Below are 23,978 nucleotides of genomic sequence, written 5' to 3'. Positions count from 1 at the left end.
GTACCAAAAAAAAAAACCCCCAAAAACCTAGGAATTCAGGAAACATTTTTTTCTAAAACTTGAAACTTTGAGCAAAGTATGGAATACCACAACGATTCCCCCTTTACTCTCAATCGCAATTTCTGTATGTGACTTCAATTTTCTATTCCTTTACTAGTGGAGGAGGGTCCTTCTCCCAGTGGGTCCACATTATGACGTACTCCCTTCGCAGGACAACCAGGAGAAGAGGGTCTGGGGACTGGCAGTCAGTAAAAATGGAGGCTGTAGTACACCAGAGGGAGTGGGCCTCTTAACAATGAGGTATGAACCTGAAGGTATGGGAACCCAGACCTTAAACCTGCTCCCTTGTATTGATGTAGAGGGAAGAGACTCAAAATGTTTACAGTGGGTTTGATCATCTGTATCACAGAACTGAGACTCTGAAATGGGGAGAGACGTAGAAGATCAGAATTCAAAGTTCTGACCAGAAAACCAGAAATGCGTTGAAAAGTGAGTGGAAAATTGGTCGTGGGGAAGGGAGGGAAGGAAGCCTCTTAGGATAAATCAACATTACCTTCAATGAAATAAAGCATTTTGTACGAATCACATCGAAAATGCAGGGAAGAGCCAAAGATGTCTGAATTTGAGGTTTTACTTTGGTAAATGGAAAATAATCATGAGTTTTGTAGCTTCACTTGATTTATAGGGTCACCCAACTCTATATATTTTCCTTCAAGATGTAAGTTCTTCAACTGTGGCTCTTTCTCCTGCAGGGCTTTTGTAGGGAAGGAGGGGGTACTCCATCTCATTAAACTAGTGGGATCAGCGCAGCAAGATGGTTTGGACGTGGCAAATCCTTGATGGAGGTGGAAAACTCCCCCCAAATCAAAAGGAGGAATGGTTTGGATAACTGTCTGCTTTAAAAGTTAAAGATCCCAACTTCATCTCAGCATCATCATGACTAAATACCACTCCTCCTTTACACCACAGTTAGATAGATGGATGGATGGATGGATAGATAGATAGATGTATGTTCTGGAAGAAGGTTTTCCAGTGGGCAGGTTTACTTCTTGTGCATGGGAATCTTGATTAACCCTGAAGCCCAGGTGGAAAAAAAACCTTTTGTGAGGACAGAGATTGGGATGGAGTTGAGAGTGAGATACAGGAGAAGATATCAGTTTACATGCTCTCTAAGATTTTGAAAAGACTAATGAACAGTTCTAACTCAACTCCTTCCATAGACCTACATGTGCTCTCTGCCTAGTGGTTGACCAGACTGCCTTTCAGCGGCTCCGGAGGCGGTGGCCAATTTAACTTCCTGCTGACCACCGACCTGCGGTCCTAAGGTTCACGTAGTACTTTTCCAGGGCCCGTTATAAGGTTGGGGGACGGCAGAGGAACTGCTTTTGCGCACATCTAGAGGCCGGGTGTAATCGGTACTTTCCCTGCTTAGGAAGCAGACAACTCTGCCCCCCTCCCTGCCTCCCTCCGACCCGTCTAGCTACTCGGGAAAACCCAGGACGAGACACTCTGCGCCTAAAGGCTCAGCCGAAATGCATCCTGCAGTCGGGTCTCCGGCCGGAACCCTCCCCGTCTCGGGGCGGCCGGAGGGGAAGGGGCGGGGGCCCGGGAGGCAGGCCAGCGGCGCGGCGGGCGCAGAGGATGCACGCGGGGGTCCTGGGCCTCTCCGCCCTGCTGCTGGCGGCCGAGCAGAGCGCGCGTGAGTGCCGGGCAGGCCACGCTCACCCCTCCGACCCATCCTGACGCCCGGGGACCCACACGCCACCCCGGCCACGGCGGCGGCCTCTCCCCGCCTGCGCCCAGCACTGCGCGCCAGTGCACGCACGGTGGCATCCCACCCGCCCAGTCCCTGGTAGATCCCCGCGAATGCACGACCCTCCCGGGGATGCGTGATTGCCCCCGAGGATGAATGCCGCTCCCCCTCCGCCCCCTCCCCCTTGCATGCGTGGTCCCCTTGTATCTGAGGCCCCTCCGCGGCGGGTGCACGATCCTCCCCCCTCCCCCTCCAGCGGGTGCATGATCCTCTGCAGGAGTCGCGGCACACGTGGCCCCCCCCTTCCCTCCAGAAAGGCCTCCAGAACTCGGCAAAGTGCCGCAGGTGCCCGAGGCGCTGCACGCGGGCCTGGGGGCGCCCTGCTCTCCCCACTATCCGGCCGGCCTGGGGGTCTGGGCGGCGGGGGAAGCCGCTTGGGGCCAGGTTGTGGTGGGACTGGGCTTGGCTTCCGCGGAGCTCTGGAGGGAGGACGGTCTACAGCTGGACCGCAGGCGGCGGGCGCGGGACGCGGTAGTCGCGTCGGGAGCGCGGTCCGCCGGGCGAGGCGGGGCCCGAGGGCGGGGCGGTTCAGCGCCTTTCCAGTTTGAACTTGTAACTCCTTCGGTGCCGGAGCGGAAGCCTCCGCCCGCTGCCGCCCGGCTCCCTGCAGCCGCTTTATCCTCGCGGGGCCCCCGCAGATGGGGGGAGGGGTGGGGGGAGTGGAATTAACGGGGCTTCAGCATCCAGACCCCCCAGCGTTCCTCGCCACTCCCCAGCTCGCAGGCACTTGGGGACCCCGGCGGGCTCTGGCTCTGCACTTTTTCCTGGGAGGGAGTTGCCCCCGCGCCGCGTCGGCGGGTCCCTTGTTTGAACCGCGGTCCACGAAGGCCCCCCGGGGTCGTCCCCGCCATGAGGTTTCAGAGGCGCCCAGAGGAGGTCCCACGTTGAGATCGGCTCCAGAGCTCCGGGTTCCAGCGCCGCCACTGAGCAGGGCTAAGATGAGACAGGACCCCGGGTCTCAGCACCCACCCCAGGTGGCCCCGCGGACGTGGGGTCCTCCTTCCCTCCCAGCTAGGAACGCCTGGGCCTCAGCGTTCCTCAGACTGGGCAGGGCGGTGACTCCCCCAGAGGCTTCTGGTGCCTGGGGCTCCTGGTTTGCCTTGTGTGCCGGGTGGTTAGCGCAAGAGACAGAGCCTGGGCACCAAGGAGTGGCTTCTCGGGGAACCTGCAGGGTTCCCGTCTGTACCTGGGGCAGCGCTCTCTTACCGCCGCAGTTCACAGCTTTACGTGCCCATAAATCCACGTTAAACTCTAACACTGGGGAGCCCAAGCAATAGTCCTGTAAAACAATTACTGTGAGTCCCGAGCACCTGCTAGTACTGGACAGAGGTAAGCACCCACGTCTATTGTCATTCATCAGGGAGGGCGGATCCTAACCTAGATTTATCAAGCTCTTTCCATTCCCTGACCCTATCCTACAACCCTCGAAAATAAAATAAATGAAGCCGCCCCCAGAGAGGACGTTTTACATTTTTGAGCCCATACTAAGTACAGGTGTTTGTGGGTTTTTTTGCACGCTGTCCTATGCGATCCAACAGTCCCTTTGTACAGCTATGGTGTCTGGCCTTTGGGATCCTCTGGGAAGCTCTGGCGCTTTCATTCGACCTCATTCCGGTCTAGACTGCCCGCGGGCTCTGCCCACTCCAGGCTAGGTGTAGCAGGCGGCACTGCTGGCTGTAGGGACACAGCGTTTGCTGGTCCCTCCCTCCTGCCTTCCACTAACCCTCTGGTCCTTCCTCTGGTCCCCAGGCCTCTGCACCGTGGTTTACTACTTCACCACAGGCCGGCTCCTCTGGGGGTGGCTGGCCCTCTCTGTGCTACTACCTGGCTTCCTGGTCCAGGGCCTGAGCTACCTTTGGTTCCGAGAAGATGGACATCAAAGTCGCTGCTCGTTGGTGGTGCTGCACCTCCTCCAGCTTGGCGTGTGGAAGCGGTAAGGCAGCCCCTTTCAGCCCTGAAGCGTGATTTCACACGTGCGATAGGAGGGTTCTTCTGCGCATATGTATTCCATCCTTAGGGTCACAAAAGTGCAGGCTTGGGAGAACGTTGGAAGCCACCTCTTTGAACATTTGCTCTGATATTTGTCCCCTCACTGAGCCTGAACTTCCTTGAGCATCCTCAAGGGCCTCCTACCAGAAGGAGCCGTGACCCTTCAAAACCTTTTTCTTGACTTGGGCCAAATCCTATGTGCTCGTGTTTAATTCAGTTGATCTCGCCTTTAGAGCCATGGAAAGTGACTCAGTTAGGGCCGGTCCCTGTAAACACCTACTCCCTCACTCCAGGAGGGTGACACAGATTTAAGCAGACTCAGCAGTGGGGTCGGCCTGGTAACATTTGCATTAAGCTTTTATTGCGAGAAGAAGCCATCTGGGTGCCAGGGCCACATTTTTCCATAAAAAGGCATCCTGGGCAGGCCTAGCGCTCAGCAGGCTCGGCTTTGGCCCACCAGTGCAGCAGGTGAGGTGTCATTTTCCCTGGGATACCTGGATTCCTGGAGGGTCAGGGGAGATGCGGCAGTGAGCTTACACTGGGGCAAATTTCAGCTCTCAGCAGCCTCGTAATCCCATAGAGTTGCCAGGAATTTTGAAAGGGAGAAAATTGGGAGATCAGATCGGTGACGGCCTCCGGCTCAAGAGCACATGAACTTGTAGACGCTGAGGATAGAAAGGCTATCAGGAGTCACGGCCAAGTCTCAGATCTCGGGCTGCGCTGCTGGCTGTCCTGGGTGGTTTATGCCTTCAAGCCATGCCCAAGGCTTTCTCTGGAGGCGCTGAAGTGAGTTTTCTGATTTCCCAGCTGCGTCTGAGGAGGGAATGAATCTCAGCTTGGAGGCAGAGGGTACTTCTGATAAAGACATCACCCAACCACCCGAATTTCTCTGGGCCCCTCGGAGCTGGAACCCTACATCTCTAAAGGCAGCAGAAGCATTCTCAGCTACAGCAGTTTTACCTAAAGCTGAGCCTTTGTGTTCAAGCCATGTGGTTCCTCTGAAACGATAGGACTCTGACCAGTGGGAAGAGAGCAGAGCTGGCTTTCCTGTTGGACTCAGGGAGGATCGGAGCCTGTACTGGGCGCTACCCACATGTGCTGACCCTTCTGTCTGCCCAACTTGGTATGAAAACCATTAAGGGCTCCGGTCCTTCCAGGGACCACGTGGTACGTTATAGTCATCAAGTTTGCGACCTCAAGGACAGAGCACCTATTGAAAAAAAATGAATCAACTCTCCCCTAAGCAAACATGTCATAGCTCAAAAGAAGATTGAAGTCAGGGCCAGTCACTTGAGAGAAGCCTCCTGAATAACTGTCAGATAGATCTGTCTTCTGGGGCTCTGGGGGGACCCTTGGTCCCATTTGATCCAGTGCCTTCTTCAGAGATGGGGCAGCGTCAGGCTCACATGTATCCACTTCCATGCTGGTGTCCAATACTGACCCCCGCTCATCTTCCCCAAGTTTCTCAGATGATGCCATGAATACTAAATATATTTTTTTAAAAAACTAAAATGGGTAAATGAAGAGAGACAGGAAAATTAGAAATTAGGAAAAACAACTAGTCATCTATATCTCTTCTTATTTAAAAAAAGAAGTTAGTGGGACTTCCCTGGCAGTCCAGTGTTTCAGACTGCGCTCCCACTGCAGGGGACACAGGTTCGATCCCTGGTCAGGGAACTAAGATTCCGTATGCTGCTCTGTGCGGCCAAAAAAAAAAAAAAAGTTAAGGTGACTAAAAATATATATGTATAATTTAAAAGGACAAAAAAAAAGGCATGAAAAAAGAAAAGAAGTGAGAAGAGTCAGGAAACGGAAGGGGATGTTGGAAATGAAGGTAACGCCAGAAAATGCACAATTACCCTTGCTCACGGTGAACCGCAGATTTGTCTCTCAGTTTTGTAACCAGCGTAAGAAGCTACATGGTTTTGCAATGCTTCTGCGATAGAAAATAAACCAAACAAATGGAAATCTACTTCCTTAGAAGAAAACTTTGAAAGTTAAAGTAGAAAACAAGAAATCTATTCCCTATCCTGCAACCAGCTCATTGGGCTTTCGCAAAGAAGACACTGGGTAATGGAGTGTCTTTCAGCACATCCACACGGAACTTCGCAAGACCGATTCCCAGTCAGGGCCAGCAAAGAAGCCGCTCAGAAAACTGCAGTTCAGCGAAAGCACCTGTAGGAGGAGCCAAAACAGTTCTGTTTGCACAGCCCTATACAAACAGCATTTAGAAAGGGGTCGTAACGCAATGCAGAAGAATCTACTGACAGCAAAAAACCAATTAAACGCAAACCTCATGAAGTGGCTTGTAAAAAAGGCAAGGACTTAAAACATAAACGTAGGGCTTCCCGGGTGGCGCAGTGGTTGAGAATCCGCCTGCCAATGCAGGGGACAGGGGTTTGAGCCCTGGTCCGGGAAGATCCCACATGCTGTGGTGCAACTAAGCCCGTGCGCCACAACTACTGAGCCTGCGCTCTCAAGCCCGCGAGCTACAAATACTGAGCCCACATGCCTAGAGCCCGTGCTCCGCAACAAGAGAAGCCACTGCAATGAGAAGCCCGTGCACCGCAAGGAAGAGCAGCCCCCGCTTGCAGCAACTAGAGAAAGCCCCTGGGCAGCAACGAAGACCCAACACAGCCATAAATAAATAAATTTAAAAACAAAAAAACAAAAAAAACACAGGGCTTCCCTGGTGGCGCAGTGGTTGAGAATCTGCCTGCTAATGCAGGGGACACGGGTTCGAGCCCTGGTCTGGGAGGATCCCACGTGCCGCGGAGCAACTAGGCCCGTGAGCCACAACTGCTGAGCCTGCGCGTCTGGAGCCTGTGCTCCGCAACGGGAGAGGCCGCGATGGTGAGAGGCCCGCGCACCGCGATTAGGAGTGGCCCCCCGCTTGCCACAACTGGAGAAAGACCTCGCGCAGAAACGAAGACCCAACACAGCAAAAATAAATTAATTAATTAAATAGGTACTGGAATGATTGCATAATCTAAGTTCCAGATAACAAAAACAAACCAAAAAAGTTCTATTCAACATCAATCTGTTTAAAAAAAAACCCCAGTAAACAAGTGTTGGCAAGGATGTGGAGAAACTGGAGCTTTTGCACACTGATGGTGGAAATGTAAAATGGTGCAGCCACTGTGGAAAACAGAATGGTAGTTCCTCACAAAATTAAACATAGAAGTACCAGATAATCCTGCGATTCCACTTCTGGGTATATATCCAAACAAGTTGAAAGCAGGGTCTGGAAGAGATCTTTGTACACCCATGTTCCTGGCAGCATTATTCCCAGTAGCCAAAACATGAAACAAACCACATGTCTATTAACAGATGATGGATAAGCAAAATGTGGTCTGTACATACAATGGAAAAAAGGAATGAAATTCTGTAATATGCTACAACGTGGATGACTCTGGAGGACATGATGCAGTAAGCCACGCAAAAGACAAATACATAATTCCACTTACATGCGGCACCTAGAGTAGTCAGGTTCATAGAGACAGAAAGTAGGATGGGGGGTGCCAGGGGCCGGGGGAGGAGGGAACGGGGACTTATTGTTTAATGGGGACAGAGTTTCAGTTTTACAAGATGAAAAGAGTTACAGGGGACGATGGTGGTGATGGTGGCACACCGTTATGAATTATTGCAAATTGTCAATAATCTATTCAATTATGAAATTTAAATTATTAACGTCACTGAACTGTACTCATGAAACGGTAAAGATGATACGTTTTATGTTATGTGCATTTTACCGCAATTTTAAAAAGTTGAAAAAAATGTATAGTCCTAGTGGAAACCTCCACCGTTCACTGCCTCAGCTTTCACGTCACCATAAAGTGTTAAGATGGAGAGGAGCATCACTAATTCTTCACCTTGTGGGGCTACGATAGACTATTCCGGGGGAAGCGGATACGTTTGGTTTTTTATTTAAGCTGTTCAGTGGAGCTTGCTGAGAGACATCATTCCAAAGACCAAGTTAGTTTAATTAAACGTGTTAACAAACGTCAATTTTTAGTGCATGTTGTCCTTAGTGCAACGAGAAATCTTAGACCACCATCAACACAGCTCAATATGCTCGGTATTTATTCGTTCATGTTTACTAACCTTGTGTGACCAAAGGGACTGGAGACACGTGATTAAGGCACAGTCTGAGGCCAAATTGTGAACAGAGCTGGAACAGTGAATTAGAAGAAGAGAGAGATGTTCACAGGATGCTGCGAGCCCCAGGGTTTGCCACGGTGCATCCCTGGACCAGCGACGTCTTCATCACCCGAAACTCGTTAAAAACGCAAATTCTCGAGCTTCACCGGGACCCACATGGCATCACGGCAAACTCCTCATAATTCTCCAAACACGTCTGTTTAATCAGAAATTCTAGGCCTGGGGCCGGGCAACCTGTCTTTCAACAGCCTACCTGGTGACTCTGATGGTGCTCACGTCTGGAACCGCCATCCGGACACAGGAGCCGTCGTGGGAGGGCTGAAGAATGAGGTGGACTTGGAAGCACGTGGGAAGGGGAGGCACTTCGGACCCAGGCAACAGCAAAGCTGCTGCAGAAGGAAGTGCTGGAAGTGGTGGTTTTGGAAAACTAGAAGTCTGTTGTGCTGTGAGTGCGGGGTAAGGATTTTCTGGACGAGAGCAATGTGGACGGAGACGGACTGGGCTGGACCATGAAGGAACTTGTCCACCAGGTAAGGGGTTTGAGAGCCACTGGAAAGGTTTAAGTAAAGGAGTAAACTGGTCAGATAAGGCCCTTAGAGATGGCACAGGAAAGGAACTGAGAAGGGAGAGTCCAAGGGCCAGGCAGGCGGCCAGAAATCCGGGCAGGAGCTGGTGAGTACCTGGAAGGAGAGAATCCATTCCCACCTCCGCCCTCCTCCTCCCACTCACCACCCCGTACCTCCGCTTTCACCTGGGCCCCCCGAAGCCCCCTAACCAGTGATCTCAGCCTGAGTCCCTCCCCCTGCAGCAGGTTCCAGAAACGCGATTCCGAAAACCAGGTGGATTGCATTCCCACTGGTTCTCCATTTCCCACTGGTCCAGGAGGGACACCCAACTCCTCAGCTGGGCCAGAAGAGGCCTCTGCTGCCCCAGGATGGACCGCCGTTTCAGTGGCCCTTCTCCTGCCCCCGCCGGCGCCACCGTGCTCCCTCAGGCTTTGTCCCTGTCCTGAGTATGCCCATCCCTCCTTTCCCTGAATATGTTTTCCTCTCTCCCCGGGACCCCTTCCGCCCCTCTCGTTTTCACACGTCTTTCTTCCTGCTTAAAACTTTGCGCATGTGTATGGCTTGCTTTCCACAACTGAATCGTGGGCTTCCGGAGAAGGTCTTCAATTTCGTTTGCACCCTCTGCAGTCTCCAGCAGGTGGGAGCAGCCCAATAGGATGGACATGGAATGAATGGAGGCGGCTGGGAGGGTAGGAAGGGAGATTGGCACGTCCCCAGAATGGAGGATTCAGGACTGAAAGGGAAGCTACCGTATTCAACTTCATATGCTTTTTTTTTTTAATAAATTTATTTATTTTTGGCTGTGTTGGGTCTTCGTTACTGCACGCAGGCTTTCCCTAGTTGTGGCGAGCGGGGGCTACTCTTCGTTGCGGTGCGCGGTCTTCTCATTGCGGTGGCTTCTCGTTGCAGAGCACGGGCTCTAGGCGCGCGGGCTCAGTAGTTGTGGCTCACGGGCTCTAGAGCTCAGACTCAGTAGTTGTGGTGCACGGGCTCAGTAGTTGTGGCTCGTGGGCTCTAGAGCTCAGGCTCAGTAGTTGTGACGCACGGGCTTAGCTGCTCCGCGGCATATGGGATCCTCCAGGACCAGGGCTCGAACCCGTGTCCCCTGCCTTGGCAGGCGGATTCTTGACCACTGCGCCACCAGGGAAGCCCCATATGCTTTTTCGTAACATTATATCTGGGTCAGAGATCACGGCTTCAAAGACTCAGTAAGAAATCAGTTCACTCCAGGATCCAAATCATGAAAGAGGAAAGCTGTCTTTCTTAAGTGTCTTTCCTGGGCCCTGTGTACCCTGAACAAAGCCATTTCAAAGAGGACCCCCTTCTGCTCTGGCCGTAGAAATGTTGGCCGGAGATCAGAGGTGGGGGCGTTTGGGGTAACTTGAAAGGCGCACTCAGCTCTCTTTCAGGAGTCGGTAAATTAAAACGATTCCCAGTTTTTCTGAACTTGGACAGGACAGAAGTTCGCAATTGCACATGGACTTGGCAGGCACGCCAGCCCCTGCTGCAGGCAGGTGTAGGGATCACCGTGTTCCTGCTTCTGGGCGCGTGAGTGGGAAACTGCTGTGAAAACCCGAAGTCCCCAGAGCCCACACGTGCCTGGGGAACGGTGTCGTTTTTATACGTGCGCGACCCTCCTGGGGGCGCGGGACAGCGACCCGTGGTACCTCCAGACGGCTTTCGTAAGATGGAAGCATCAGAAACATTTCTAGGGTGGGTTTGGGGGAAGTAGAATGAAACAGGCGCACTTCCTCCTTTTTCTTCTCTTGCACTGACTCCCTTTCCTGGACGTGTGTCCCTGCAGCCAGGGCAGCCCGTCCTTGCACACCCCACGATGGTGCCCTGCCCTTCCCGCTGTCCAGCGGAAGTGGATTAATTCCCATCCCGAGAGGCCCTGGGGCCGGGGAGGTAGTTCAGGGTTAGCGCTAAACTTTGCGGGGCTCAGAGAGAGCCCGCAGCAAACCTGTGTGGTCCAGGCTCCCGGCCTAGCACCCCTTCCACGTGTGGCCAGAGTGTGTTCCGCTGGCCGGGCCTTGCTGGGCAAGGTCACCTGCTGCAGCACTTGGGTCAGACGTGCCACCTTCACTCTGGAGTCAGAGCTCAGGGACTTGGGGTGTAGATGCGATCAGTTAACCCCTGGAAAGCTATCGGTCTCTACGCGATAAACCAGAGAAGGGGGTTCCTGTTTAAGCTATCACGGTGTGGTTCTGAGTGCTGGGTTCTCCTCTTCCTCAGGCACTGGGACGCCGTGGCCCCTGTTCTCCGGAAGGAAGGGGAGGCCCCCGCCTGGGGCCAGCTGCGGATGCAGGAGGCCGACCTGTCGGCCCTGCGCCTCCTGGAAGCCCTGCTGCAGGTCGGGCCCCACCTGCTGCTTCAAACATATGTCTTTCTCGCCTCGGACTTCACTGGTATCGTGCCGGGTGAGTGTCTCCTACCACTGACCTCAGACTGTCCGACTTCTCAAGGCGGACAGAAGGAAACCCCTTATTTAGCAAAACCTGGCAACCTAAGATTTCCTGTTTGGGAGAATTAGGGCAGCCCAAGGGAATGGTTAATACTGGCTTTTGTTTGGGGCGATGAGTTCCCGGGGGTCGGCTTCCTTCGTGGGGTTCGGTCCATGGGACAGAAATAGTCAGATGACCCTGAAAGCACCTTGGGAAGGTGCCGCGTGCTGCCTCTTGCGAAATCAGGGTGTCTGTTTCCCCCGGGACTAACTCTGCAGTCTGAGCCTCACACCTTGAGAGCCGTGGAAACAGCAACTCGGGCCCCAGCAAACATGCATCCTCTGCTGGCTCTCACTCCAGGGGGCAGGCTCTCTCCTATGGGCTGGAACCATTGGATGTCCTGGTCTCATTTCTCTGATTAAACCTCCTTTATATGGATTGAATGGCAAAGTGCGTCTGGGATGAAATAGCACGTTCAGAGCCGTTAGGATCTGCTTCGTCATAAACCAGAGGTGCCTGAGGAGCAGTGACTGGGATGCTTTTCTTAAAGGGTGAACACGGAGAGCCCAGCCCACCTGAGGGGACAAACGCCCATGTGTTAAGCAGAGGAAAGCTCTGCTGCACACCCTCTTTTCTTCAGAGCAGAGAAAGACATGAGTGTTTGCACAGAGGGGACGATGCCCTCTGAGGAGTCAGATTTTGTTAAGGGTTAACGTCCTGTAAATACTAGGCTGTCCTGTGCGCTTCGCTTCCAGGGATGAGTGCGCTGTGCTCCTGGTCTGTGCTGTCCTGGGCCCTGGTGTGCTATGCTCGTGCCATGGGCGCCATGAAGCCGGGTCACCTCTCCATGCCGTGGACGGCCCTCGGCTGCCAGCTGCTCTGGAGGATGGGCATGGTGGGAGCCCGCGTTCTGAGTCTGGTTCTGTTCTTCCAAGTTTACCGCGTCTGGGTTCTGGTTGTTGCAGGTGAGCTGAGCGTACGTTCCGACTATCTATTGGGGCCTGACAAACCACCCCGAACTTAATGCCTTACAAGAACCATTCATGGGGCTTCCCTGGTGGCGCAGTGGTTGGGAGTCCGCCTGCTGATGCAGGGGACGCGGGTTCGTGCCCCGGTCTGGGAAGATCCCACATGCCGCGGAGCGGCTGGGCCCGTGAGCCATGGCCGCTGAGCCTGTGCGTCCGGAGCCTGTGCTCCGCAATGGAAGAGAGGCCACAACAGTGAGAGGCCCGCGTACCGCAAAAAAAACCAAAAAAACTCAAAAAACCCCATATATATATATATATATATATATATATAACCATCACGTTTGTTTTAGAAATTGTTGTGCATTTTTTGTTACCAGTCTAAAGATGGGTTTTCTAACATAAGAATGTGATAGTTCCTTGTATTTATTGAGCACTTATATTGAGCACAATATAACTCATTTATTATAATTATTAAATGTTTTTAAATTATAAAATATTTGCTAAAATTACAGATGATAATGTAGCAGACCACCATGTAGTTTTCACCCAAAACCGAAGTAGACTTGACTTATTCAACCTTTTACTTAATCGTACTTTGCATGTGTCTATAAAAACAAATCAATAGGGCTTCCCTGGTGGCGCAGTGGTTGAGAGCCGCCTGCCGATGCAGGGGACACGGGTTCGTGCCCCAGTCCGGGAAGATCCCACATGCCGCGGAGCGGCTGGGCCCATGAGCCATGGCCACTGAGCCTGTGCGTCCGGAGCCTGTGCTCCGCAATGGAAGAGGCCACAACAGTGAGAGGCCCGCGTACCGCAAAAAAAAAAAAAAGAACCATTCATGATCAACAGCCCCGGTTCTGAGGGCTGACTGGGCTCCGCGGGGGGTTCTTGCCCGGGGCCACTGGGCTGGCTGTACAGACGTCTGGCACCCAGGGCTCCTCCACCCTTTCTCTTCGGCAAAGTCATCTGGATTCGGACATGTCAGCTGAGCATTCCAAGAGAAAGGGGGTGGAATGGCCCGGAACTGGATCAGCATGGCTTCTGCTGTATTCTGCCTGGCAAAGCGGTCTCGGCCAGCCCAAGTTCAAGAATGTGGAGGAATATTCAGCCCACGAGTGTCCAGGGAGAGGAGGAATGCATGCAGGGTCTCTTTGGAGAAACGCACCTGCAGCTCAGAGAGCCCAGCGCTCACAGGACCAGCCAGCCCCAGAGCGCAGCTCTAGCTGCTGTGAGGGCTCCACATTCTGTATCATGGGCTGAAAATCCTCAGTAAAACTGACACTTAAACAGGAGGGAGGCACAGGGTCCCACGTGCCCTGACGCAATACAGAAACGTGCAGTACATACTGTGCTGTCACTCATAGCCTCCCAAAGCCCTCCATGTTATTCAAATGCTGAGTTTTAGCCGTCTTCTCTGTTTCAAACAGGACATTTCCACTGAATCCAAAGCCCCCCTCAGCCCTCAGTCTAGCCGCACCTGGTTTGACCAGTGATGACAGGGAGTCTGCCTGGTGATGCAGGATGCCTGCAGGGGGCCTGTGTGTCCCTGCCCAGAGAGGAATCTCTTCCGGTCATCAGGGAACACCCTCTACAAGAAGGAACAAGAAGCACTGAGACATATTTAGACTTGAGCCTAGAACAAGCACGGATACATTTATTGGCAGAAAGCAGAAATCTATGAAAGAAATTGTGTTCCTAAAGAGACATTAGGTTTTTTAAATTCGTTTTTTAAAAAAAGTTCAGTTCAAACTCCAGTATGACATTATTCCTCCTAAACTATAGGAACAAATATCACGGCTGGACCGCATAGAGATCTTTCCTTTGGATGTGGAGGGTTTTAGCCCTTCGAGCAGGGATTAAAAAACAGTGAGCAATCAGTTTTGTCACTGGCTCTTTAAACACTTTCTGGAACTAAAAAGGCCTAAGTACGCAATATTTAGTGAGTGTTACAGAAGCTAGTCTTTGTTTGCTCATCTCCAAATTACGTCAGCTACCCTTCATGAGGATCAAAATAAAAAGTGTGGGTTTTCTGTGGCCCTTGAATCTCTTCTGGGTTTTCATTTGTTTTCTTGGGTGCCGAGTCAGATGCAGTCAGAACAGAGAGGAGGGCTACAGGCGCTGGTTTCCGAGTTCCTGCCCTACCCCCGCCCCGTCTCCTCCCTCAGCGCCCCCCACCCCGAGGACCCTGACTTCCGAGGCCGCTCTCTGCAGGTGCCCACTGGCTGGTGATGACGTTCTGGCTCGTGGCTCAGCAGAGTGACATCGTGGACAGCACCTGCCGCTGGAGGCTCTTCAACCTGCTCACGGGTGCCGTGTACATCCTCTGCTACCTCAACTTCTGGGACAGCCCTTCCCGAAGCCGGATGGCCACGTTCTACACGGCAAGTGGTGATGACGGTTTTGTTTAATCCCAGCTTTTACTGTATACGTGGAACGTGTGCGTGCATGCGTGTGTGTGTGTGCGCTTGAGCACACATATCTATTAAGAAGGAATAGCTTAATTTTAGGAAAAAATCTAAAGGGAATTATAGTCTTGAACAGAGATGATGGGCTCTGAAAATAGCAACCTGACGTCCAGTCGTTTCCACGTAGTTACCGCGGCAAGGATTGTGGCGCCTTTGGCGATGTTTTTCAGCCGCTCTCTACGTCAGCCCATCTGATAAATACAATCACAGTTCTATTCTGTGTCATATACGCGATGCCCTTGTTAATCAGCTCAATCACTGAGTTACAGCTGTGGTCCTAGAGAGTGTGAAAAGCACAAAGATGACGTAATGCCTGCCTGCAGGCCGCTTCTGGTCCCATGGAGGAGATAAGCTTCTACCCAAACAAGTTTTAAAAAGAGGCAGAATGTGGACAAATGCTGGCAGAGAAAGCAGCGTCTGAATCTCACAGGAGTGCCACTTCCCACTGGGATGACCGGGGACACTTTTGATGAGAAGGGGGAAGTTGAACTGCATTGCAAATGGCAAAGGAGAGAGGACCAGCCAGGGCTTCGGAGCACAGGCTCTGGAATCAGACGGGCTTACGTGGGACGCTGGCTGTACCATTAATTGTCACCAAATGACGTGGCCAAGAATTTAAACTCTCTGGACCTATCTTTTCATCAGCACATCAGGACATAGCCACCCACCTCTCGGTGTCCCTGTGACAGTGATGTAAGACCTACCTGCTTTTCAGGGTCCCTGGGAAGATTAAATAATAAACAACTTGGGCTGAAATAACCAGCAAATAGTGGCTGTTACTAATACAAAAAGTTGAAGAGACTTTCAGGGGTGCAGGCGCTCCAGGATGGAGGGGGGAACAAAGAGAAGAGCCTGGAGGTGCAGCTCCTGTCTAGCAGCAGGTGGGCGGCGTTGGTCACCTCCTGGTTTTAAGAGAGCACCGTAGAGCTTGGTGACCCCATAGACCACGGGGCCCACAGACCAAAGGGGACCTGTGATGTTGAACGAGTCACAGAGCCCCACCAAGCCTCAGTTTCCACATCTGGAAACCGGGAGTAAGAAGGCCCATCTCACTGCGGGGGGTGAGGGCTGAGTGTGTGGCAGGGCCCCGCCCCCATGCACCGTGAATAAACCTGAGGGTCACTTTTCCATCGTCCGTTCACCGGAGCAGCGTGTTCACGTGCCGATGCCCATGGGCGGCCTGAGAAGCAGTACTACGTAAGGAGACGTTTCACAGTTGCTGCTTTTCTTTCTTTGTTTTTGTCACGTTCACACCCTTGTGCCAGGAGTTCTGGGGGCTGTTACATAAGGAAGGGAAACAAATGCTTAATTCTTTGCAGCTGTCCTAGTCACCGGACCACTGAGTTCAGAGTGATTGAATAGGAAAAGACAGAACTTAGACGCTACAGAAGTTTCAAGTGTGGAGTGGCAAAGACGCAGAAGCAAAATGAAGGCCACGGGGTGCGGGGAGGCCATAGGAAGGCCAGTGTGGACGGTACCGAGTTAAACACACCCGGACGCCAGTTGACGGCGATGAAAACAGATTCTATTAAGTCAGTCGCAACAAGGAAAGGGGTCCAGCGTGGACTGACCCCGACCTCAATTTGTGCAGAGGTGACTGCATATTTTAAAGGGAGAACGGCGTGGGACAGCGTGGGCTCCAGCAGAGTCGGGGAGTGAAGGGGTGTGGTCAGTGCGACCTCACCATCTGGGGTGTTAGTTGGCACTTTCGGGATGAGAAACACACTTCCCGTCTCTGTCGTGAAGAGTGTTCACACACCTTAGAGCAGGGAGCTCACAGGCTGGGAGAGTCGTCTCCTGGGATGTGTGGGTTTCAGAGAGATGGTCCTCAGGTCCTGGAGAAGACAGCTCTGGGTGGTAAAAGATGTACGTTTCAAAGGGACAGAGAAAGGATTTATAATCGCAGACTTTCTGAGGTAACGCCCCCTAAGAGGAGGTTCAGGGCCCATCTGCCTGTGACCAGATGTTGGCTGGAATGAACGGTAAGTTCTCCTGGCAGCCCTGAGCTTTCTTAAGCAGGGACTTAACTGCAGCTGGGGTCATCATGCTAGGGGGGCAGGCTTGAGCTGTTAGAAACTATGGTAGTGTTGCTTCGGGTCTCTTAATGTGCAGAGGTGGGCAAAATCGTTTCTGCTACGAGTCTGCAGTTTTTATAGGCCAAGGCTGAGGCCTCGTCCAGAAGAGGGCTTAGGGGAGCCTGTCTGAGTCGTTTGGTCAAGAAGAGGGTCTTTGTCAGTGGAAAGTCACTGCATTTGTCAGCGTTCTCCAGACAAACAGAACCAATGGGATGTGTATGGATGGGTAAGAGCAGATTTGTCATGGGAATTCGCTTATGCAATTATGGAAGCTGAGAAGTCCCACGGTCTGCCATCCACAAGCTGGAGAACCAGGGAAGCCCGTGGTAATTTAGTCCAAGTCCAGAAGACCAAGAACCAGGAGGTCGGTGTCCAAGGACAGGAGAAGGTGGATGTCTCAGCTCAAGAAGAGAAGGAGAATTCCCTCTTCCTCTCTTTTCTTCTATTCGGACCCTCAACAGATTGGACGGAGCCCACCTGCATGGGTGAAGGTGATGTTTACTCAGACTACTGATTCAAATGCTAATCTCTTCCCATCCTCACGGACACACCCAGAAGTAATGTGTTACCAGCATCTGAGCATCCCTTGACCCCGTCAAGCAGACACATAACATCAACAGTCACAGTCCTTTAGGGGGCAGCCTGTAGGAAGGTGACCCTGGACCGGAGAGTCGGGACACACTGTCGAGAGGACCGCTGCCTTGTCAAGGAGTGGACACGTGACGCTGGGTGGAGGTGGGGCTGTTTCCAGGTGTGTTAGGGAGGATGACAAGGCCTGATGTGCAGGTGAAACGGGTCACCCCGACAATGGTGGGGAAGAGAGACTGCAGTAGAACCCTGACAGGAAGTAGGAAGTTAAGAACTGTGAAATGGCAGTAAGGACGGGAAAAAGGAGATGGATTTTTTTTTTCCACAGTCTGCACTACCAGTTTTTTTGTTTTGTTTTGTTTTGACATATACAAACTTAAGAGTTTGTATATGTCAAGAGGGCCAGACAGCTGATGAGATGTAGTTGATTTGAGGAGAGAGGGTACCTCCAAGTTCTGCAGGCTGGGCTGCTGGGCAGTGCCGTTTAGAACCGAAATAACATCTGCTGGACCCTTGAAACACAGCTGCCCAGAGCCTAAGGCATGGGGAGGTGGGTATTCTTAGGATTTTTAAGCAGCCCCTAATATCATTTTTTATTCTCTCCTTATCTGACCTTTCTAGAGTTAAAATGATGCCAGTGAATGGCTATGCCAAACCTTGGAAGACTTTTAGCATAATAGTATGACAATTCAGGGTTTTAAAAAAATGTCTCCTACAGTGTTTAAATACATCATCTTTGAATTACATCCCGTTTATTTACTTATTTTAAGAAATATATTTTGTATTATATTGATATATTTTATATTAAAATATTTTTATATTAACTTATATTTAAAATTATTAGCTTTGGAAACCTTAGCTAATAAGCCCGCCTGGACGGGAGGTACGGAGAGCCTTCTGTAAGAGCTGCCCTTATTTCAGGCCCGGGAGGAAGACTTCCTGTTCAGCCAGCAAGAGTACCTCCCCTGCTGCCACCTGGTGGCCAGGGGCCAGATTTACCTTTAAAGAGGTAAATATTCGAAAAAAAAATTCTGAAGTTGTTACGAAAGTGTGTTGAGTATGGCTTACTGGAATTCAGTGTCACTGTGAGCTCTGCAGATACTTTTAATTATTGCATGGTAAAGCCAACAGGTGCATACAGTTAATGTAACATGAGAATGTGCAGCATATAAAGTAGGAAATAAAAGTCGCTATCAGCCCCACCTGACTCACTGGAGGGAATCCCCTGAGCCTCGTGAGCTGTGCCCTTACATTTCCTGTGCGTTTATGATTCTGCAGACATTTTAATGAGCTGCACTGAGAACAGGGAGAACACCCCGTTGCTAGGGAGGCTCCCTCGACCCTGACCCTGCTTCCAGGAGGGCCCCGTGGGCACGAGGACAGAGCCCCCAACCCTGAAGGGAGCTGCGGCCGATCGCAGGACGGGAGCGTCCCGAGGCCGCCTGCACCGACCAAGCGTGCTGACTCTCCTTCTGGTGCCCTAGGTCATGCTGCTTGAGAACACCATCCTCGTGCTGCTGGCCACGGATTTTCTCCAGGGAGCGTCGCGGACCAGCCTGTGGACGGTAGCCGGAGTCTTGTCTGGATTTCTGATCGGTAAGACCCCACGTCTCCTTCCTAGCCCCTCCCTCCCTCCCCCAACTTGCTTCTTTACAATAAGCTCCCTCCAAGGGTAGGAAACGGTGCTCAGAAGCAGCTGGATGGAGACCAGGGAAACTCCCTGCCCTGCGGGCAGCAAGGCCGCTCCCATAGGGGCACGAGAAACCGGATCAGCCTCCGTCTGCCTTGCTTGGCTGTGCTCAGAGGAACTGCTGGTGAGGCAGGGGCTGCCTCGGGGGTGGGACCCTCTCTGGCGCGCTGGCAGGGGTCAAGGACGTAAGCTCCCGCTCTTTTCCCAGCATCGAGGCAGTGGGTGCGCAGGGGGCAGAGCAGGGGCCTTCCTGGCTCCACACACGTGCGGTGTCTCGACGAGAACCCTAGGAGAGGGGCTGAGCTCCCCCCAGCCTGGGGTGAGGCAAAGGCGAGGTTAAGCGATGCCGCGAGGTCAGGCGGTCTGGGAGTGGCAGAGCCATAGGGCCTGGCGGTTTAAGGTGATCGGTTACGTCTCGTGATGAGGGAACGGCTCCAAGGTCCACGCTGTGCCCACCACGCTAACCCGGCTTAGCAGATCGGGTGTGAGCTCCTCTCCTGAACTTGGAAAATAACAGAAGACGCACCCCTGCTGTCGGCCTCCTCCCCGCACTCCTGCCCCAGCACGCGCTGGCCCGGCGATGGCGGTGCCCTCATTCTGCAGCCTTTGCCAGAGCTTGCAGGACAACAGCCGAATGTTCCACGTGGGTCCTTGCGCTTCTGAAACACGGTGCAGGGCAGAGGCTTCTCCTGGTGTTCGCAACAACTCGGGGCCCGAGCTCCCGCGCGCGCCCCAAGGCCTTGCCTCTGGCCACCCACATCCCGGGGGGAGCGCGTGGGAGTCGGGGCACCGCCGGGCAGCCCTGACCTCTGACGCAGGAGGATGGGTGGCGGGGAGTAGGGTCCTTTTACGTGGCCAGCAGCCGGGGCTTGGACAGGCCCGTCGGGGTAGCACTGACCAGGGAGAGGAAACGCCCCGGAGCTTCCAGCGTTTGGAGACATGAAGATGACTCTTCCAGGGACGGAGCAGATTCATAAACGTGGCCATAAAACAAGTATTCGAGGGCCACGAACCAGCGGTGGCCTTTAAGCTCGACCCCCTCCGTTGTCAGGAACCAAGGCTCGTTAGAGATGCCGGTGGCCAAGTCAGCCCTTCTTTTTCAAATTAAACTTTTACCTTTGAGATGATTGAAGTTTTCAGAAATAATACAGAGATCTCCACATCAATAAATGTTTTTTTAAAAACATTTTAAAGAGTGTAAAGTGAGAAATGACGCAAGGACGGCTAATGTGGCTGGAGATGGATGAAAGTAATTCAACGAGAAGATAACTTGAGAGTCGGATCTAGGAGGATGGATGGAAGGTATTATGGTAAGGAACAGGGAAAATTTTCAAAATTGTGCATGAAAGAGAGAGTTTGAAAGAGAGAGGAAGGAAGGAAAGAAGGAAGAAAGGAAGGGTAGCAGGGAGGGAGGGAGGGAGGGAAGGGAAAGCTAGAACGCAGAGAGATCCCTGCATCCCTCCCCCGTACCCCAGTGGTGGCTTCCCGCAAAACTACAGCAGAACATCAGAACCAGGATGTTGACGTGACACATTCAAGATGCAGAGAGAACTCTTCTGTGGCCATAAGGACCCTTCTGTTACTCTTTTAAAACCATATCCACTTCCTCTTATCTCCACCTCCTCTGTAACCCCCGGCGACCGCTAACCTGTCCTCCATTTCTATGATTTGGTCACTGCAACGATGTTATGCAGCTGGAATTGTACAATGTGTGGCTTTGGGCATTGGTTTGGTTCACGGAGCGCCATTCCCCGCAGTTCTTCTGAGCCCTCGTGTGTATCAGTATCCCTTCCTTTGTTGCTGAGGACTGGTCCGTGGTTTGGATGAAGCTCATTGTGCCAACCACCTGCCTATCGTAGGACAGCTGGTTGGTGCTTTTTAAAATAATAATATCTATGCCAGGCGCCAGGGTGCAGGGAAGTGCCCGGGGTGCCCAGGCATGAAGCGGCCGGGCTCTCTCACATGGCAGCTCCCAGCACTGCTCGAGCCATCCTTCCTGGGGGCATGGGCACCGTGACACTTGGGATGAAGGGACGGTGAAGCCGGGCAACCCAACCACTCATTCGGATTTTCCAGTTCTCACTGAGTCCTGTGAGCACAGCGGGGGCGGACGTAAAAAGGTCCCCCCCGCCCAATCTGCTTCACGCTCCAGTTGGAAAAGAGATGTCGGACACCATTCCTAAAATGTGTGGGGCTCCTGGGGCAGCCTGAGCTGATTCCCCTGTGGTGCTGGAGGGAGTCCTCAGTGGGAACATGGGACATGAATTATAGTCAGCGGAGCACAGGCTATAAAGAAGCAACTCTGGCTGCCATCTTGAGCTCCCTTGATAAGCATTTATTGAGTACCTACTGCATGCCAGCCTGGGGCTGCAACCAGGAACCCGGTGAAACACGCTGCCTCAGGGAGAGTCTACCTTCGCTGAACACATGTACCTGGGACTTGCAGGATGGGGGAGAAGGGGGTCAGCTCCCATTTCTTGGCCTCGGGTGGCTCACTGTAGAAGGAGAGTGACAATACCTCCCTCACGCTGGCTGTGAGAACTTGGAACAACGTATAGAAACGGCCGGAGCCGAGCCCCCTGCAGAAACAACACTCGGTCACATCCCATAGGAATTCTGTCTCCATTCCCCCAAAGGTACCCTGAGAGGATGCAAGGGGGCGTCTCTTAGGCTCCTTCTAGCTCCATCCCTGCTGCGATTTCCTGGCCCCTGCGATGCTCTCCCCCCTCCTTCCCCGCCTATGTCAGGTTTCACGCTGTTTATACCGAGCGCCCTGAAACCAGGCGCCTGGTCCAGTACAACAGGAAGCTGGAAATAACGTGGGAGGATTACTGGAAAGCTCTGTTAAATGAATTATTGCCGTAGCCAACACTTCTGATCAAAATAAATGAACCTGACAACAATGTGATTAAGATGTTTATGCACAAAGGAAGTATTGTTGCTGTTCATGGAAATTCCTTGATACGAGGTTTTTGATGCGTATGTTTAACCTCTGCTTGGGTCTTGTTTTTGACATGATTCCTTACCTCCCCCTCCCCTCGCTTTGGAATCCATCAACCGGTGAGTAGATGGTTGAATTCTGAGTATCTGACCCAGTTTTCTGAGAGTAAAATGATCATTTCTACCAAACCTCTCTCTGTCTCTCACACACACGTCTAGAGGACTCGGTTGGAGCAACCCTTAAGGAAGAAGCCATAGAATCCACAGGACTTAGACTTTGTTCTTAGATTTTCAGGTGTAGACGCAGTTGCAGCTTATGGGAGCTGGAGAAGACTTAAATGCCCCCCAAATATCCAGTTCTGGTGCTCCAACGAGTCCTGTTTTGGATCCCAAGTTGTATGACTCCACTCAAAATTGCAGAACCTGGAATTCTACAAACCACAGCGAGGACGCAGGACTTCAAAGAAGATAACCGTGTGCTCTTTTTCTTCTTTTTCAGGCAGCGTCTCGCTGGTCATTTATTACAGCCTGCTCCATCCTAAATCCACAGACATCTGGCAGGGCTTTGTAAGGAAGTCCTGTGGCGTTGCAGGGGGTGATAAAGCAGAGGGAGACTCTCCTCCCCGGGCCTCGGGGCCAGCTGGGGAGGGGCCGGAGAGCCTGGGGACCTGCCAAGAGGAAAGTGATGTGCTAACAAGCCTGGGGAAGCCCCCCGGCCCACAGTGGGGTCCCCCACAGGCTGGGATGGAAAGCCAGATGGCTGAGGAGGCCTCTTTCCTCAGCCATCACCACTGGCTATTGGTGAAACTTGCCCTGAAAACGGGAAATGTGTCAAAGATCAACGCACTCTTTGGAGAAGACAATCCTGGCTTCTTTTGTTCCCCTCCATGGGGGTTGAGCCAACACTGCAACCAGGAGAGGAAGCCCCCATCCTCCCAGCAAGAGCCCCCATTGTCACCCCACAAACCCCTAACCTCAGAGGAAGGCTCTGAGCTTCGAGTTGTCCCCAGAGCAGAGGCTGACGAAACTTCAAATTACGTCTCTTTTGCCAGCGATGATCATGACAAAACTCCTGCCCAGAAGCCGTCAGCTATGCAGCAGGAGGGCAGCCCGAAGGAAGGAGATGGGGCTGCTTCTGGGGTGCGGGGGAGGGGTGCAGGGGGGTGGCTGGGTGGAGGGGAAGGACAGGAGAGCTCCACACTCTACTTCAGTGCCACCACTGAAGGGGCCATGTCCTCACACCAAGACGGTGGGAGGGCAACTCTGACGATGTCCGTCTCTGGGAGGAGATTGGGGGAGGGCAGCCCTGCCCGGCCTGCCTCACCTCTGCCGGCCACCAAGCCCTTTCCCGCCACCATGGCCAACATCAGCCCGATCTTAGGCACCGGCCCAGGTAGAAGCTTCCATCCTAGTGGCAGAGCCCTGGGTGGCTCAGGGCATGGGGGTCAGCAGGAATCCGCGAGGGACCAGAACCATCCTGCCACTGCTGGCACACAGATGCCATGGCCGAAGGTGAGCCCAAGGCCCGCTGTGGAGCCCTGCCTCACGTCCACCCCCAAGTCTGAGTCCACCCACAGGGACAGCAGCTGGAGGGAAAGGCTGAAGACCGAGACAAGTTTCTTCATCTGACCACAGTCACTGTGAGATAAAGCAACAGACCAGCTAATCGAGCTGGTCATTGGCGTCGGGATAGGTGGAATCCCACTTCTGACACCTACACCCTTGCGTACATCACATCCCCTCTGGACTTCTGTCCACACAGCTAGAGAATGAGAGAACCAGATTAGATTAGATAAGATCCCCTGCAAACACCACATGCCACACATATACACAGGAGTCATTCTCTAACACAGTGTAGAAGGTGGTAGAGATAAAGCTTCCAATCAAAATTGACTGCTGGGCTTCCCTGGTGGCGCAGTGGTTGAGAGTCCGCCTGCTGATGCAGGGGACACGGGTTCGTGCCCCGGTCCGGGAAGATCCCACATGCCGTGGAGTGGCTGGGCCCGTGAGCCATGGCCACTGGGCCTGTGCATCTGGAGCCTGTTGCTCCGCAACGGGCGAGGCCACAGCAGTGAGAGGCCCGCGCACCACAAAAAAAAAAAAAAAAATGTGACTGCTTCCATTTACAAACTCTATGATCCTTTCGTGTCTCCCACTGTGGTTCCTAGGAAACTCAAAGGTAAAACCCAGAGTCCTATTTTGTTCTGGGTTTTCATGATACACCAAGCTCCTGACACTGGTTATTAATCCAGTTGTTTAAAATGTATTTTAACTGCATT

General features: G+C 52.7%; 2 protein-coding genes across 2 annotated transcripts in view; both read left to right on the top strand.

The window, feature by feature from the left end:
• The window catches only part of LOC101288435 (putative zinc finger protein 705EP), a 38,980-nt gene extending 37,461 nt beyond the window's left edge, over positions 1-1,519 (top strand). Inside the window, exon 6 of the mRNA XM_049704295.1 lies at positions 1,481-1,519. Coding sequence (XP_049560252.1) covers positions 1,481-1,519 — 39 coding nt within the window. The remainder of the gene's footprint in view (positions 1-1,480) is intronic.
• On the top strand, positions 1,410-23,718 carry XKR5 (XK related 5). Its single transcript, XM_004280930.3, has 7 exons — positions 1,410-1,699; positions 3,563-3,746; positions 10,765-10,949; positions 11,729-11,938; positions 14,153-14,322; positions 18,554-18,665; positions 22,199-23,718. The coding sequence occupies exons 1-7, from the start codon at positions 1,642-1,644 to the stop codon at positions 23,326-23,328; spliced, it is 2,049 nt and encodes a 682-aa protein (XP_004280978.1). The 5' UTR covers positions 1,410-1,641; the 3' UTR covers positions 23,329-23,718.
• The last annotated feature ends 260 nt before the right edge of the window (positions 23,719-23,978 follow it).

Source organism: Orcinus orca, chromosome 21, assembly GCF_937001465.1.
Source record: "Orcinus orca chromosome 21, mOrcOrc1.1, whole genome shotgun sequence".
NCBI classification, from domain to species: Eukaryota; Metazoa; Chordata; class Mammalia; order Artiodactyla; family Delphinidae; genus Orcinus; species Orcinus orca.
The sequence above is the reverse complement of the archived record's forward strand: the minus strand, read 5'-3'. Positions and strand labels throughout refer to the sequence as shown.